General features: G+C 39.1%; 2 protein-coding genes and 1 long non-coding RNA gene across 13 annotated transcripts; 1 reads left to right on the top strand and 2 right to left on the bottom strand.

Annotated features, from left to right (window-relative positions):
* Positions 1–40: 40 nt before the first annotated feature.
* On the top strand, positions 41–10,279 carry Iml1 (GATOR complex protein Iml1). 10 transcript variants are annotated; one of them, XM_011302564.1, is made up of 13 exons: positions 41–438; positions 752–2,450; positions 2,676–2,858; positions 2,960–3,073; positions 3,764–3,772; positions 4,432–4,649; positions 4,874–5,079; positions 5,141–5,315; positions 5,532–5,732; positions 6,227–6,322; positions 7,624–7,697; positions 8,343–8,453; positions 8,569–10,279. In XM_011302564.1, exons 1-13 carry the CDS (start codon positions 292–294, stop codon positions 9,965–9,967), a joined length of 4,632 nt encoding a protein of 1,543 aa, XP_011300866.1. In that variant the 5' UTR covers positions 41–291; the 3' UTR covers positions 9,968–10,279. The 10 variants fall into 10 exon arrangements, with proteins under 10 accessions (XP_011300866.1, XP_011300863.1, XP_011300862.1 ...); XM_011302561.1 differs by having other exon boundaries at positions 2,939–3,073; XM_011302560.1 differs by lacking the exon at positions 7,624–7,697 and adding an exon at positions 8,082–8,149 and having other exon boundaries at positions 2,930–3,073.
* Positions 2,817–4,982, bottom strand: LOC105265186 (uncharacterized). Of its 2 annotated transcripts, none has more exons than XR_892056.1 (3): positions 4,896–4,982; positions 3,656–3,874; positions 2,817–2,899 (listed from the first exon to the last, which is right to left on the bottom strand). It is a non-coding gene; the product is annotated as an uncharacterized lncRNA (long non-coding RNA). The 2 variants fall into 2 exon arrangements; XR_892055.1 differs by lacking the exon at positions 4,896–4,982 and adding an exon at positions 4,663–4,867.
* On the bottom strand, positions 10,211–13,139 carry LOC105265189 (rac GTPase-activating protein 1-like). The gene is made up of 2 exons (XM_011302570.1): positions 12,732–13,139; positions 10,211–12,212 (listed from the first exon to the last, which is right to left on the bottom strand). The coding sequence occupies exons 1-2, from the start codon at positions 12,814–12,816 to the stop codon at positions 10,393–10,395; spliced, it is 1,905 nt and encodes a 634-aa protein (XP_011300872.1). The 5' UTR covers positions 12,817–13,139; the 3' UTR covers positions 10,211–10,392.
* Positions 13,140–17,076: the final 3,937 nt, after the last annotated feature.

Raw genomic sequence — 17,076 nt, 5'->3', positions numbered from 1 at the left:
TCCCCTATCTCCTGTCCCCTGTCACCTTTCCCCACCAGAACCGCCGATCACCTGAGCGAGTAGCAACTGTCAAATTTTATCAGGCTCACAAGTCTTTCCGGAATCAGCTGATCCCTCAAAGCTCGTAATATCCTGAAAATCAGTGTTAAATCAGTGATCCTTGAATATTCTCTCCAGGATGACACCCCCCAGGTGTCCTCCATCCTTTCAATTCTCCATATAACCTAAAACCCTGGTAACAGCCGAAAACAATGAACCACTGAGGTAGGCTGTCGATACCTCTGCGTCAAGATGAAGGTTTTCAAGCTGATCGTTCATCAGAAGAACTTCAGCGATGCAGACTTGATAATAAACCCAAAGGACTGCCCCTGGATAAAACCCGGGGATGTTGTGGAGATTTATCACCCAGAGGACGAGTTTAGTCGCCTCTTGCTGCAGGTAATCAGAGATAGCTATATCAGCGAATTAAAATTATCGTTAAGTTTTCACCAGAAAGTCCAGCAATATAAATATACAAATAGTTATGGAATAATTGATAATAATAATCTCTCTTACTACAATAAATAGTAGAGCTCGTGTCAGTTATTAACGTTGCGATCATCTTATGATTTCAATCAATTTGTCAATTTGTCAAATGTTATCAATTATCTGGCAATTCATTTATATTTTTTTATTACCTTTTACTTGTTTGTACTCTATGATATTGTTAAAGCATAAAATGGAATGATAATATTAATGACAAACTCTACAGGTGACAGTTATCAAAGAGGATCTTCAGGGAAGAGAGACAATAAGTGTTGAGAACAACATTGCCACGATGTTCCAACTGAGGACTTTTGCTGACGTCTACATGAACATCGTGAACCCTGAGGATGTCGCCCTGGATTCCATAGAATTAACCTTCAAGGATCAGTACATGGGAAGGAGTGAAATGTGGAGGTTGAAGAATTCTCTGGTGAACACCTGCGTTTATATGAATAAAAAAATTGAATTCTGTCAATCGAGCATCAGATGTCAGGTGTACGAGATGTGGTCGCAGGGGGACAGAGTGGCCTGTGGAGTTATCAATGATGATACGAAGGTCGTTTTCAGGTCATCTACCAGCATGGTTTACCTGTTTATTCAGATGAGCTGTGAGATGTGGGACTTTGATATCCACGGGGATCTCTACTTCGAAAAAGCTGTCAATGGATTTTTGGCTGATCTTTTTCAAAAGTGGAGGAAAAATGGCAGCAATCCTGAGGTTACTATTGTCCTCTTCTCGAGGACTTTCTACAACGCTAATACTCTCGAGGAGTTTCCCAATGATATGAGAAAATGCCTCCAGCAGGATTACAGGGGACGATTTTACGAGGATTTTTACAGAGTTGCTGTGCAGAATGAGAGGTACGAGGACTGGAGTAATGTACTCGTGCAGTTACGTAAATTATTTACAGATTATCAAAAAATTGTTCTGGAGTATCACCAGAAGGAGGGAATCTCGGTGCCAGAGGCCACCAACTCAACAGCTGCGCAGGGCAATTTTTTGGAGGTGCTCAATATGTCGCTTAATGTTTTTGAGAAGCATTATCTGGACAGGAGTTTTGACAGAACTGGACAGCTATCAGTGGTGATAACACCTGGGGTGGGTGTCTTCGAAGTGGATAGAGAACTTACGAATGTCACCAAACAGAGGATCATAGACAACGGAGTTGGAAGTGATCTAGTCTGTGTGGGGGAACAGCCTCTCCACGCTGTTCCTCTCCTGAAATTCCACAATAAAGACACGTCTGTCAAGGTTCCTGACGATTACAGCATGCCTCATTGGATAAATCTTAGTTTTTACTCTACCAATAAGAAAATTCCGTACTCCACGTTCATACCGAGAATCAAACTCCCACAGAAGGTGTACAAACAGCCTGTGGAGAATGGCAAACTCATCTGCAAGGGAAAACTTATTCAGGAAGACCCCAGGGATTGTCTTCATAATACTCTGTTTGATTATGACGCCTACGATGCACAGGTCTTTCAGCTCCCCACAATTCACACCTCCAAGGTCTCCACGAGGATGAAGAAGACGAGTGTCACTTGTATCGAAACCCACAACAATGGACACCTGTTGAAGCTTCTTAAGAGGAAAATGTCAGATCCTGATATCCATCATCTCACCAGTGAGGTTCACTCCCCGGCGGCCAGTAGAAGTGCTGCCATATCCATACCCTACAGGAGTGACGAACCCAGGGAGACCAATGGCGAGGTCAAGACTTCTTTGAAGAATGAATTCCCTGAATCGGAGATATCACCACCCTTCAGGCCCATCGTGGGCAGCGCTGGTAGTCCCAATAATTCCGTTATTCCACCTGCTAGTCTACACAGGCCTGGAAGGGCTCTCATCAATCCTTTTGATCCTTCTCATGTTACTATCAAATTAACGAGCAATCGCAGAAGGTGGACACACATTTTTCCGAAAGGTAATTGGCACTTTATTTTCAACAATTAGAGTCCCTAAAAATGTTTAATTGAAACTCTGTGAAAACTATTTTGCAATTCTCCTTTTATTGATGACAATATTAATTTCGATAATTAGATTGAGAACAAAATTTTTTGATATAATTGTCAAATATATTTAAAGATGTCTTGGATTTGTTTTGGATTTGATGGAATAGAAATAAAAATGATGCCTCGATCTTTTCCAGGACCAACAGGTGTTCTAATTCAACAGCACCACTACCAAGCAATTCCTGCTCAATCACGACCAGACAAGCAGACAGACTCGAGTTCAGCTGTCTCAGGATCCCCAGTTGAGTACCTGACCTCGTCATCACTGGCCATCCACGGGAGTATTTCCAGATCAGCCTCTCAGATCGGCTTCCAAGACCGTAAGTACCTCCACCCCTATTTCCCCCCCGTTACCCGCAACCTGGAGACAAGCAACAAAGTTAATTAACAGATGCTAAAGGTAAAAATCAACGGTGTCAAGGCCCCGGGACTGTCGAGAAAAATGGCCACTCCGGTTTGCCAGCTGTTAATAAGAGTTTGACCCTATTGTGGGGTGCCACTGGTGAACAAGAGTGGACTCCAGCCCTCACCACAGGTTCGAAATAACAATCGTCTTTTATGTTGTCGCAAATCATCGAACAGATCACTGTGTCATTGCGCCGATGATTATTATGATCGATTAGACTGCTGAGTACATGAGAGAGAGAAAGAGGAATCATCTCAATGCGTTCACACGTGCATGAATCAGTCATCATGCCACTTTATGACAGTCATCATTAGTGGAATTATTCAATAAAGGAATACCACTCCTTTTTCAATATTCAACCTGATAACTTTTCAATTGTAATTCGCTTTATTTCGCTTTTCGTTTCATTGAAAAAGGAATGAACGAATTATTGAATGGATATCGTACATTGCGAGAAAAATCGAGATGCTGTCACTAAAATCTCACCCTGTCTGGTACATTATCCAGAATTTTTATCAGAAAATATTTCTGTTCTGTGACAGCAGGACGATTTTTCTATCAGTGTACAAAATTTCTATGGATTGAAGTCAAATGTATTCCGAATCAACGTGAAACGAAACAGGAAGAACTATCGAAATGAATCAACGATTGCAGCGGCGCATGCATTTCGATTTCCCAAATCTGTATAGCTAATTTATTAGAGATATTTACCAGAGCGATGAGTAATCGTAATGAAATTTATTTCCATGCTATCGTACGTCTTGTCGGGACGCAACACTGGATATGATGATGTGTGCCAATGATGTCAAAATTACACAGCGATCATAGGTTAGCGGCATACATTATTCGGGCCTCGTAATTATTCGGTTATGGTGTAGAAAAACGCCAGAGTAGACTTCAGTACTTTTAGACTCTATCGTAGTTCTGTATCTGTTGGAAGAATATGGTCATTAATAATTCTGTTAATGAATGATTGCTCTTGAGTTGTCCTACGCAATTTTTTTAATTTCCAAGATCTTGCAAACAAAACCAGAGCTGTCAAATGAAAAAATGGGAGAGTTGTATTGAATCTGATAATTGTCTTTTCCATGGAAATTTCGTTTGATGGATTTTGGAATTAATAGAAAATTTATCTAGAAACTAAATGCATTCATTCAAACTTTAAGACAGAATTATGACCGTTCTAGTCTAGTTCTTCATGCATGTCACATTCACCCATATTCTCATGCTGTCACACTTTCCTGTTATCTGCTTATAAACCATCTGTGTATTTGTACTCCTTGCCGCAAAACTAATCAATAATATTTCACAAAATATTTTCGATCATCCACTGTAATTGGTCTCTGGTAGAACCCGAATTTTCAAAGAGTAGTGCACATTAGTAGAGGGGAATTTATCGCTTGAGAGTAAAATTTGGATTCTATTGGTCATTCGTCTGTATTTCGTGAAATTGAAATAGCACTGATATTGGAGATGGGATATTTCAGGGGTCGACTGGAAGTCGTTGACCATTCCAGCGTGTTTACCCATCACCACTGATTATTTTCCGGACAAGAGGAGTCTGCAAAATGATTACGTCGTTTCTGATTATAATTTGCTGCCTGATGACGTGAACGCGGATTTCGCACAGCAAAGAGCGATTTATAAAAAGCCTCTGACCACTGCTGAAGTTTTTCGGGAGTTAGTCTCTCAGAGATTGGCTCAGGTAGAATACTCACTGAATTTTATTATTTTTTATTTATTTCTTCATATTTAATGAGATTCCATCAAAGAAGTTTTGAATGAATGAGCATTTTTTAAATTAAACCACTCGTTATCAACGGCATTGACAACTAAAAATCGAAATTAATGGAAATCAGGAAAATTTGTGATAATTTGGGATTTCCAATAACAAATAAATATAATCAGACATGGTGATTTTATTGTTAGGGATTTCAACTGATAATATTACCAACAAACGACAAAAATAAGTCAACGACTCCAGGTAATCACGTGTCAAATCACGTGAGTTCTGTGATCCGAGGAAGGCAGACAGAATCAGAGCCGAAAGAGGAGTACCTGCTTAGTATAGGGAGAATATTTCACAAAATATCTCTGTATGGCAACTGCATCACTGTCACACGATATCGACCAAGGTGAGGGTGAATGACCTGCTCTCATCGAATGCCCCATTGAGAATCGATTTATTGTTCTCAGGCATCCATATCCACCTTTCAACATTCATTATCGATATCGATTTCACGCCCCACACCACGAGACGTACGAAGTGTCTTGGGTATCCTTCACAACAGAAAAACTTGAGAATTACAATTGGAATTATCTTGACCACTACATTTGCACTCGAGGCGATACTGATTTTGCCCTTGTCGAGGTACTTACGTTTTTCATTAAAATTAATTTGTTGAATTGATGAGCTATTTTTTTTATTAGGTCCTCCCATCTAATTCTGTTTTTTAACAATTAGTGAAATTTAAAGACATTATTGGTTTATCAAAATTGATTTAGAAAATTAGTGTGTAATTTTTTGTTAGGCTCTGATATACTGGAGCTTCAGGCATTAATTTTTAGTAATCATTTATTTTTATAGGCCCTGAAATACTGGAGATTCAGGATGTTCATGTTGCCACTGCACAATACAGCAACCAAAAAGATTCTGGAGGGTTCATCGAGATGTGACATATACACGCCTTTGAGTTCCATGGAGCAGTGCCAATTGACCGATGGCTTCCTGCGATTTATCGAGGGCTGGCTGAACAAAATTCGTCGACCGAATCCCAGCAAAAATTGGGTAACAATCTCCCCGAAAAATCAATCCACACAGAATCCTAACTTATTCGATAAAAATGTAGATATCATTAACGGCACAATTACTTTCCACGCACGATGTACAATATCGTATACCACTAATTCAATAACTCGTAAATCGTTGATATTTATTTTTACTTTTGACTCTGCATTCAGGGCATGGAGAAAAAGCTCTCGAGCAAATTTCGGCTATTGCAATGTTTTTTGTTATTCGCTGTTTTATTACTTGATGTATTCAGTTGTAATTCTGTGAGGCACGTGCTCGAGTCATTGCCAGACTGTTGGCATTTTTTATCGGTGTTTGAATATTTTAATATGAATAATTGTAATTGCTAGTAGTCGCATTCCCTGTAACAGCCACAATTAATTGATTCTGATAGTGCAGTAGGAAAGGAAGACGTTATTTTCTGGCATAGTATTTTTAATTAAGTTGAAGGTAAATTAGTTGGGAAAGGTGTCGAGCATGATATGTTTCAGAGCCCCACTGCTCTAGTCGGATTACCTCCGAGAGATCCTGCCTCACACCTGACCAGGCGAAGGCACAGCACGAGCCTGATATTCCTCACTAACCAGGTATAATTGCCTTCCCAAATCCGAAAATGCTCATAATTATTCACTACATAATCTTTTAACGCTCCGCTGTTGGGATTTTTCTGAATTTTCTTCCGATTCCTCTGGAGTTTCCAATTCCCTGATTCTTCAATATAAATGTTTTACCTCATATTTATGATTAATTTTGACAACCGCGAAATTTCCCTTGAAGTTTATTATAATAGAGGAAAATCTTCTCATCTTCATTGCAAAATGATAACTGTTTGTTGATACTCAATTATTTTTATCGGGGTGTCAAGAATTGTTGAGGAATATCGGGAAATTCAATTTGAATTTGGAGACTTCATTATTGGAAAACTCACAGAAGAATTTTTAACAGCTTTCAACGAGTATGACAATTTTTTATAGGATTTTCCTGTGGGAAAAAATCCGTTGGATTATATTTTCTATATTTGTTTTATTAAGAATCCACCGCCGAGGAATATCCCAGAGAACCTGTGGTACTTCATGAATAATGCATTTCATTCCACTCCATTTCATTTCATTTTTATAATTTCAACAAATACAATATTTTGACTTCCATTAATTATCAATCAGTATTTCGATTTATGATACAACTATTTCTTTCTCGGCACTGAGAGAAAAACAGAATTCACAAATAGAATAAAAATAATAATAATCTTACAGCAATTCCGTAGGGAGAAAATATTTTTCGATTAACTTTCCTCTGTAAAACATATATTCATTATTTATTTATTTACTTTTTATTGATTTATTTTGAAGACAGAGCAATTATTCATATTCAAAAATCAAAAGTTGAACCAAAGAATTATTATTTTTCTGATGTTGCTGGTCGTTTTTCTCTCATTGTATTCTTCGAAAAAATTTAAATTTCCACAGGGAATCCCATGAGTACTTCCCATACATTCAATCATCATCATATCGAGCTTATTTCAATCGACGAGAGCATCAAACGAAGAAAAAAATCTCACAATTATCCGATGGGATTCCGCTCAACGCCTAGACAATCACAGAATGCTTATTAACCCACAACACCAATCAATCCGCTTGAACACAAATTAATATTGTCATTGCTTGAGTTGCTATGGATGTCTGCACTTGTTTATTTTGAAATTAGCTTTCGATAATCCCCGTAACGTAAAAATATCACTTGAAACTGACTATGTTTTCAATGAAAATATTTAATCTAATTAAAATGAAGCTTTCGCAATAACGCTGCTGTAAATTTCCACATCATATGCTTTGAAAAATACAATATGAACAATAATTCACCCAATTTTCCATTTATTCCAACATTGCAGACAAGTCTAGTGGGAAGTTCACCGTTTAGGGAGCGCCTAGGAAGCAACCGGCTTCCAGAAAAGCCGAGACCAAGGTTTGACAAATTATCATCGGCTGATTGCTAACTAGCTTGCACTTCCCTATCATTTCAGGTCTGAATGGGTTTAATTCCTGTATCATTTAATCTCGTTTGCTTATTAAATAATGATTGGGCATGTGTCCTCGACCCCTGGATCAGCTAATGACTCGTCTAATCATTTATTTTTATAGATTTATCGTGTGGAGATTAACGACCAGGAATGCTTTGCTTTCGAGATGTTTTTATTTTCACCATGTGTTCTTTTAATTCTCTGATTACGTTTTATTAATCCTAGATTACCTATTTTGTTGTATGGTTTGATGGAGCTAATTGATGCATCGATATATTGATTTAATGGTTTTGGTTGTGAGTGAGTGAGTGACGGGATTTTCTGTGTAGGATAAGCATGTAGTGAGCACTGCAGCTGCCCGTACTTTACTCGACACTCCTCGCTTCGTGCCAAACAGGTTGGTCTCTCCTCTGCACTATTTTTCTTTTCTCATTGTCTACATTTCTGTAACTACACCAGTTGTGCTTTACATTTCAACTTGTTCACTTATTAATTTTCATGAATTTATTAATCTGAACGATTGACACTCCATTAATTTAATACTCGAGAATTTATTATCCAATTTTGCCTTGATCTCGTGGAATGATTAGATCAGGATCAAAGGTGATGGACCGAGGGAGAGTCTCTCCAGCAAGTGAAGCTGTATTGCCCCTGGCCCTAGAGCAGCCCCAGCAGGATCACCTCGAGAGCAACGAGGAGAAGTAATTGTCTTAACTTATTCATGGAATTCTCATTATTTCCACAAATCAATCACTTTTGAAGAATTATCTTCTATTTAATGAATCGAGATAATTGAATTAACTTTTTACATTCCAGCGCAAACACTGAGTGTCCGAAACTGAAGAGCACAGCCTCGACATCAGAAATCCTGGAATCAATGAAGTCCCCACAGGCAGGAGTAGGTTTTCTCACCCAACACCCGTCCCTCCCGAGTCAGACATTCGTTTCAGCAGATGCAGTTCAGTGGCTGAACAATCACCTCGAGGGTGGTGTCCCAGTAAAGAAGGCCTTGAAAATAATGCAGAGCATGATATCAGAGAAACTCATCTGTCACGCCTCTGGTGACTTCTCTAAGCCCTTCATCCTGGGTTTCTACCTCTATCACATAGTCCAGGACAAAGAGGGCCAGAAGGCACTGGACTACTCTCCCCCTCTAGGTGATCTTCAGAGTTTCGAGAACGAGTGGGTGGAGATCGAGATGAATCCCCCCACAGGGTGGTGCAGTCCTTCGAATCCAGGGATTACTCTGTCCACAGTTTCATCACCAATTCCTATTGCCTGTAACACCATCGACGAGAGCAATATACCGACATTTCTGAGGGACGAACTGGACCCAGAACTTGATGACAAGGACTGGAGAGGACCACCTTACAAGCACACACATTTGGACATCGATCTAAACAGCAAGAGCGACAGAATCGAGTGGGGACACCTGCGATACCAATCGATATTCAAACCTGATCATGCTTACGAGCTCGTAGTCCAGTGGGTGGCGTCCTCAGGAAGTATCGTTGGTGATCTAGTGTTCCTCTGGCAGAGAAAAGCCCAAATGTGTGGAATCCAATTGGTCCCAATCCCCAGTGATCTGCTGGCACTGCCCTTCACCCACAAGAGCGATCCCCTAAGGGGTCCCATTTTTATTCCCCTGAACACAGACTGCCTCATGTGCAACAGGAGATACCTCTTCGAGGAATTCAGGGAAGACACTTATGCCCAGAGGCTATTCCTTTTTCAGGAGGCAATCCTCCAAAGATTTGGATTTGTTCCCTGTCAAGTGGAGAGTAATGAAAATGATCATCAGTACGTCCATCTCACAGGAAATTCCTTCATTCTGGTGCCATCCACCATGTGTCCAAGGCCCAGGCAGAGGACTGGCACCAACATTGTTAGGAGAAATAATCAGAAAAGGTATCCAGTTCATCCAGATCAGCCTAGTCCTCATGAGGCTTATATCACCAGACACGTCAGTGGAAAAAGCACTGACTTCAGCCTGGACAGACCCATTGGATTTCTCTGGTCCTGGAATCACATGATCAGCAGGAAGTGGAAGTCTCTGTCCACTTCGACTGGTGATGAACTATTTCACAAGAAGATTATTCAGGACTTCAAGCACTTCTGTGCGAATCGTGACAATCGGTTGAGCCTCTTCTGGGAGTCCTGCTGGGAGATGAAGGAGAAAACTTGCACGAAAACTGATGATAATTACGTCAAGTGAGAGTTCAGGATATGAGCTGGTCTTCAGTGTAAATAGTATTTTCTTTATTTTTGTTGATTCGCTTTCTGTGGAAGGTGGAAAATTCATAATTAATACATTCTATGAGAGGCCTAGAACATCAGAATTGCAATACACTATGCAAAGATGATGGGAATGCTCGTTAAAAGATATTCAACATGTTGCAGGATAGAGTAAGCTGGTCTGAATTGTAAATAATGTATTTTTATTTCCACAACTCCATGATTTGTGTAAAAATTAGAGTTTTATTATGGAACCACTTGAATCATCAATACATTTTACAAACGATTTAAATTTCTCTATAAATCCTCCCAAGTTCTATCAAAATCCAGTGAATTCATTGAAGTCTTTAAAATGCAAAGTCTCCCCTCAGCTCAGAAATATATTAAATTTCCTCCCCCAATTCCCTAGATGCCACTCCTCAACGGTGGAGTGGCAAAATATTTCTTATTCTTCCTCAAGAACGATCGACTGGCACCTAACGGAGTATTGAAGAATCCCCTGGAGGTCGTCCTCTTCAGAAGGGACTCTGTCGATGGCGTGTGTCTGAGCTCGCCCATTTTGGGTGTCCCCACGTCATTTCCGCACTCAGGATTAACGAAATTTGCCCAATAATCAGAAGGAATTCTGAGTAAACTCTCAACAATGGCAGCCTGATTCTCAGTTTCACTCAGCATGCAGGTGGCAGTGGGTTCCTGACTGCTGTATCCCACCAACGTTGGCCCAAAGACCTTGGCCAGATTGCTAATTGGCATTTTGCATTCTGGACTGCTGGAGACCCTCTGCAAGTGAAGAATCAAGAAGGCCAGGGTGTCACGATTTGGTTGGGGGAGTTCAGAGATGGCTTGGTAGAGTGCAGCATCGGCGTCCTGTTTATCAGAGATCTGAGTGGCATGAACAAAGTCGCCGAGGAGTCCAACAGTGATGAGAGGCTCTCGTAGAGACCTCAGGAAGTCCTTTAAAGTCGAGCAGATGGTCGATACATCGACGTCAGAAAGGCAGGGGGCACCCTTGCCCTTCAGGAACTTCTCCTTGAGGCATTTAACGTCAGATGAGCCACCGCTGATTCTGTAGAGCCCCTGCTCACTCATTCCACGCAGTTCAATCTCATTTATGCAATGAACCACGAGGGATGGCACCATCGGGGCTGTCATCGGGGTATAATCAGCGATTGTCCCAGTTGCCCCTCGGAGAGTCGGTGTGTTCCCTGCGGGCACACAGGGAAGAGGCAGAAGGTCCTTGCACTCTGCGTGAGTCACAGCCCTGCAGTCTTTGCATTTGAGAGCAACTCTGCCAAATCGAATTCGTTTGCCACAGGGGGAGCAAGTCTCTGGCTTGAGGACGGACTTGGGGACGAAGTTGTGGCCTCTCAGGGTCTTTGTGTTGAAAGTGTAGCCCCCGATGTTGGGACTGGGCTTGAATATTCCCTCAGATTCTGATCCTGAGGTGAGGTGCTCTGCCACGGGAGCTGAAGGCTTGGGATAGCCCTCTGGCACATCTTTCTTGGCACGTGGCCGTTCTGAACTCTTACGACGTTTTCTAGAGCTCTGGAGGGGTGACTTAGGGTCCTGATTCTCATCCCCAGGCACTGCCTCGATCACTGATGACGCAGTGATCGCCCCGTCCTTTGGCATCACAACTGTTGTCGTTGCTATTATTCTGTCTGAGTTGTTAAGGTCTGCTACCTTTTGGAGGGTACTACGACGCTTTTTCGTGGAGTACTCTCCACTCGGTCTGTGCTCTTTCCACTCTCGCTTCTTGTGATTCTGACTGAGGAGAGCTGAGGCATCCAGGTCATCCTCTGACTTTGAGAAACAACTCAGGTCACTTAAGAGGGAACCGGTGGAGTCCAGCTCCGCTATTGTGTTCAGTTTTTCGTTCTGGAGGTCCTTCAAATGGGCGTTGCTGGGGCGTCCATTCAGTGTCGTGTTGTTCAGAAATTGTAGTTTTTCTCGAGTCTCGTCATTGAGGTTTCTGCCACCGTCGTTGAAGAGGAGGTCACGTGCCAGAGCTATCTGTCTCTCCAGGGAGTTACGCTGGTCCTCGGCTAAACGTCGACGACGTTTCTCCTCGTCTAGGAGTCTCCGAGCGTGACTCAACTTTCTGTCGAGATCTGCTGACTCGTGGTGGGCCTTCTCCAGGGCTGAATGCAGGCGTTGGCACTCTTGTACCGATGCCAACCATTTTTGACGCATTTCTTCTTGATTTATGGCGAATTGCAGGAATTCTGGAGGTCATAAGAGCATTATTAGAACATTTTTTAATCTACAAGTTGAACTCACAGATTTTATCAACAAAATATATCAAATATTAAATGCATTAAATGCAATAAAATACATATTTGGCTTTTTTATTATCTAGTTGTATTTTGAAAATGATATAATGTATTAAAAACATTCAAAAACGTTCCTTTTCACTTTTTATAAAAAAACGACTAGATGAAATTTTTTTTTCGTCAAATTCCCTCGAAAACTATTCATTGAAGGTAAACACCATAGAGGACTTTTCTGTAGCTGATTAAGCGTCCCACAAAAAAGATCTTTTGACACTTCCTCATAAAATCAATAATTTTCAAATCAATCGGTACTCAACAAATCTGCACGATCTCGCGTTCTCATTTCGTTACAGAATTTGTCCGTCTGCTGTTACTATTATTATTCAGAGGAGCCAATTGAGAATAGAGACAATTCCTCAAAACTTTCTGCGATTTTATTTTTATTCTTGTTAAATGAATAATTATACTAACCTTCTTCACAAGCACCATTAACAAGAACATTGGTGCACCTCACGAGCTCGTCGTGTGTTGCCATAATGGAGAGTGACGTGGTCATGGTTACGAATTTTTCAATAAAAAATAATAATAAAATCCAATTGATAGTTACTCCATTCACAAATATACTAAACACTTGAAGCGTCACTTAGCACGCTTGATAAAGCGTGGATGATTCTTCGTATTTTCACAGGTTTCCACCGATTCCACTGGTAAAACCTCTGGTAAAATGCTGTCACTATTCTTCTTTCTATTCTTACGAAACCGAATTACTGTTTAATAGCATGATTTCGGTGAGATAAATTGATGAATTCGGAGAGTACTGGGGTTTTCTGAGGAGCTCATGGATTCACTGGGCAAATGCCGTTGAAAACTGTCGGTTGACATCGCACAACCGTTTCCCCCGATTTTTGAATCCCTCCAACTGACGGTCAGAAAGACGAAACCGATGCCGCCATCTTTCGCTTTTTTTTTAAATACCATTGATTTGTCGGTACATCGATAAAAATTATTTAATTTACTGTTCAAGGCCATTTATAAAAAAATGAATAAATTATACAAAATTCTCATTAGGTTATCATTTTAATTATTTATTGTTGTTATTACTTATGGATTTACGAGTATTTTATCAATGAAACATTATTCATACTTTTTCAAATTATTATAGTTTTTCTGTAATTGAAGTATTGCTATTGGAGTTAACAAAAGTATTTATTTATAATAAGTACTGCATTGAAATAGAAAATTCAGGTTTTATTAAAGATTTGGAAAAATTCAATCGATTACTTTTTTGATTTATTCATATTCAAATTGCATCGAATTTTATACAAAATCTGAAATTTGATAATTATTCTGTTTTATAAATTATTATTTTATAGTTATTCTGATTTTTAATAATTTTTAGGGAGAAACCGAATGAAAATAACCAGTTCCATTTGGTTTTCCCACTGAATTCGGAACGCAAAAGTTATAAATTTCCGAATGTTGGGATGAAAAGTTGAGATAAAAATGATTTGCGACAATGAATTCTGACAGGGAGGAATAATTTCTAAACTGTGAATATTCCATGACAAGATGTGTGAATTTCATTTCAGTTGATTTGAAAGGGGATGAAAAAATGGAGATGGGACGTATTTCCAGATTGAGGGAAAAAATTTGAAAGGGTGTATTTGGAAAGCTAGGAGTACCGTTGGCAGCGGGAGATAATAAAGGATCGCCGACGGAACACGATTATCCACGTATATCCGGTGGTTGAACAGTATTTCCTGATGAAGATTACAGTCGGAGGATGGAGGTACTCGAGGGCTAGTATTTAGGAGCGGTAGACAGTTAACCGTAACGTCCGGCTCGGCGATAGCAATGCACGCACATTGCATAGACCAAAGCCTATTCCATATACCCGACCAATTTGGAATCGCTAACGATGGGGCATTATCAGGCCCAATCATGGAAATCCACCTGCATCAACTCCATTTCATACCCAAGTGCGTTCGCCACTAACAGACTACAAATATCTCCTATTCTGATACTTGATTGATGTTGGATACCATCACGAGAGGAACATCCCGACCATAGAAAGGATCCATCAGTGATTCAAAGGTCTCCAAATTCTATCCACTTCAGAAAAGGCCCATTTCAAAATTCTCCAAATTTGTGGGGCAATGCATCTACTTTAATTCATTTCTAAATCCCATATTTGTGTAGATTTTTGAATTACATTATTTTTTGCGGTTGGACAAACGAAGAAAAATATTCTGCTTTTACAAGTATGGGAAATTAACTGCTGGTTGATGGAACGATTTGATTTAAGAAAAAAATTATGTTTTATTTTTAATTGGATTGAAGGACTTATTACTGTCTTCGAGGGGAATATGTGGATAATTTATCATTGGTTGATGAACAAATTAGTTTTTGGCGAAAAATTAATTGCCTTTCCATATGCAAGGAAAGAGGTCAAGGTCATATATGTCAGCATTGACATTTATGGAGATATTAAATTCTTCAATGATTTTTTATGGTTTATGGTTTTATATGATATATTTATATTATATATTTTATTGTTATTGTCATTATAAACCATGATGTGGGGGGAAAAGATGGTCCTGATATAAAACAAAGAAGACATTTACAACAAGAAAGGAAATGAAATTGAATTGAATAATTGCCCCTCCCAAAAAATTCGTTTCAGTATTTTTTCCGGGTCTGAATATTTATTTATCATCGACAGAGCGAACAACAATTACGAAATACAAAATGAAGAATTGATTGCCAGAAAATTGAAAAATTGAATTTCAGGAAAAATTCACTTTCCTCCCCCAAAAATCGGATGGAGAGGAAAAAATGTATTTTTTCAACGCTAACTAAATAAAATTCTCACCGCGTGGTAGAAAATTCATCTCTGGTAGATTAAAGTGGACTAATGAAAAAATAGCAACAGAGGAGGGAGGGCGATATCTGTAGTCGCCAGGAAGACTGTGGAGTAACATTTGATGAACTGGAGTCATCCTGGCAACATCAAATCCAACAGAATACGGTGGCTTGGTGTAAGCTCCGGCTAACCCAGTGAATGACCGGTGTGAGCCCTGATAACAGAATTACCAGTGAAGTGTATACGCTTGTTATATTCGGTGGCCATTCTAGCACAGGGTAAACTGTTTTCGACTGGGTAATTCAATTTACTAGGGACGTAATCCTCCTTGGGACGCAAAACTCACAGCAAGAGGTAAATAATTTAATAAATGGAATTCCATTACCATAAATGAAAAAGATCGACTCCTTGAAAAACTCAAATTGACAAGACGGCATTTTTCAGAGAGCGTTTATTCTTCTCGAGACTTCTTTCGGATACAAGTTTGACAGCGCGACTTCCTGGGGACGTCTCATTTTTCGGAGAGGGAATATGCGAGTAAAAACTTTCTGATACGCTACTCCAGAGGAATTACGGGATTGAAGTTTTCAGAACAGAAAAAATCCCAGCGATCCTCCCGAAAAAAAATGATTTATTTCAATGAAATAAATAAGTTCCAAGTATAAAATACAATGTTTTTTTATCAAATTCAAAATAAACTTCTATTTCTACTTTATTATTAATCATTAATTATTAAAATGATTAATTGTATTAATAAAATTAATAATTTGATTTATAAATAAATTGAATTGAACCAGATAATGAATTGTTTCTTCGAAATTAGTAAACAATTCCTAGACATTGATTAATTTTTTTTAATAACAGAAACAATCAAATGAGAGTAATAATTATGGAATTATGAATCGTTCTTTGGGGAAAATTTGGAATTAGAATTAATTGCTGGGAGGTTTCATCTCCATCGCTAGCAATCCCCTCATTATTCAAATATGAGAGTCATAAATAAGATTGAATTATTGATTATCATATTTCCAGAGGGATTAGCTGCATGAGTTTAATACCTTTCACGCGAACATCGGGGCATAATTACCTGGAGATTGAAATGCACCGGATTTTCTAGAAAATCGTCAGAGCATAATATGATAATTCTCGCATGTCGGGAGTGAACAATACCGCGTATTTTCCCGTTTACTCAGCAGCGATATATAATTATTTGCACTTCTCATACCTCCAAATATTCTAATTACAATTTAATTTCAAATATCGCGACATTAAGAACCCGCGATTGCAGCGTTCCGCTAATTATTTCGTAATTCAAGATTAAACGTATTCCAAATGATATTGAATTAAAATTTTCGGAATTCTCAATTCCACGGGTTTGCATTTATTATTCATTACCAAAGTCCATCAATTTCTCATTCCTCCTGAAAAATCCAAAAAATTATTTATTTCGTGTTCAATAATTATCGATTTCTGTCTACATTTTCTTTCATTTATATAATTCCTGATTAAATTCCTGTTCGAAATACTTAAATATTCCTAAAATTAACTGACTACTTGATGAAGAATTATCCGAAAAAATTCTCTTGCAATTGTAAAAAATATAAATAAACGTCAAGTGTAATTTTGACAGAGAGTTGCTAAGAGTTTTAACAATTTATTTATTGGAGATATTGATACCTCCATCTATATTAATCTGGTGTATTATTGATCTGGTGTAATATTGATGTTATCTTGGAAATATCAATCTTCCACACCCTGGAAGTCTCAGGGGTTTCCATGTAGAGCATGTGGTTCTCCACGATTCTCCAAGGAGCTTCCTGGTACATATTGAAATTCAAAGGGATATCGTACCCCCAATGCTCAGGTGCCCCGCCAAAAAGAATACATCCTCTGTAACCATAAACAGAAATACTCCAGGGTTACTCTTCCAGTTTCACAAACTTTACTTCACCT

The sequence above is a fragment of the Fopius arisanus genome, unplaced genomic scaffold (genome assembly GCF_000806365.1).
Source record: "Fopius arisanus strain USDA-PBARC FA_bdor unplaced genomic scaffold, ASM80636v1 scaffold00028, whole genome shotgun sequence".
Lineage (NCBI taxonomy): Eukaryota > Metazoa > Arthropoda > Insecta > Hymenoptera > Braconidae > Fopius > Fopius arisanus.
The sequence above is the reverse complement of the archived record's forward strand: the minus strand, read 5'-3'. Positions and strand labels throughout refer to the sequence as shown.

Excerpts from the sequence above, each read along its gene's own strand:
- Iml1 (XM_011302559.1), top strand. The coding sequence starts at position 292 with ATGAAGGTTTTCAAGCTGATCGTTCATCAGAAGAACTTCAGCGATGCA. Across the intron at positions 5,080-5,140 it reads GTCACACGATATCGACCAAG|GCATCCATATCCACCTTTCA; the intron begins GTGAGGGTGAAT and ends TATTGTTCTCAG. Across the intron at positions 6,323-7,623 it reads TGATATTCCTCACTAACCAG|ACAAGTCTAGTGGGAAGTTC; the intron begins GTATAATTGCCT and ends CCAACATTGCAG.
- LOC105265189 (XM_011302570.1), bottom strand. The coding sequence starts at position 12,816 with ATGACCACGTCACTCTCCATTATGGCAACACACGACGAGCTCGTGAGG. Across the intron at positions 12,213-12,731 it reads TAATGGTGCTTGTGAAGAAG|AATTCCTGCAATTCGCCATA; the intron begins GTTAGTATAATT and ends TATGACCTCCAG.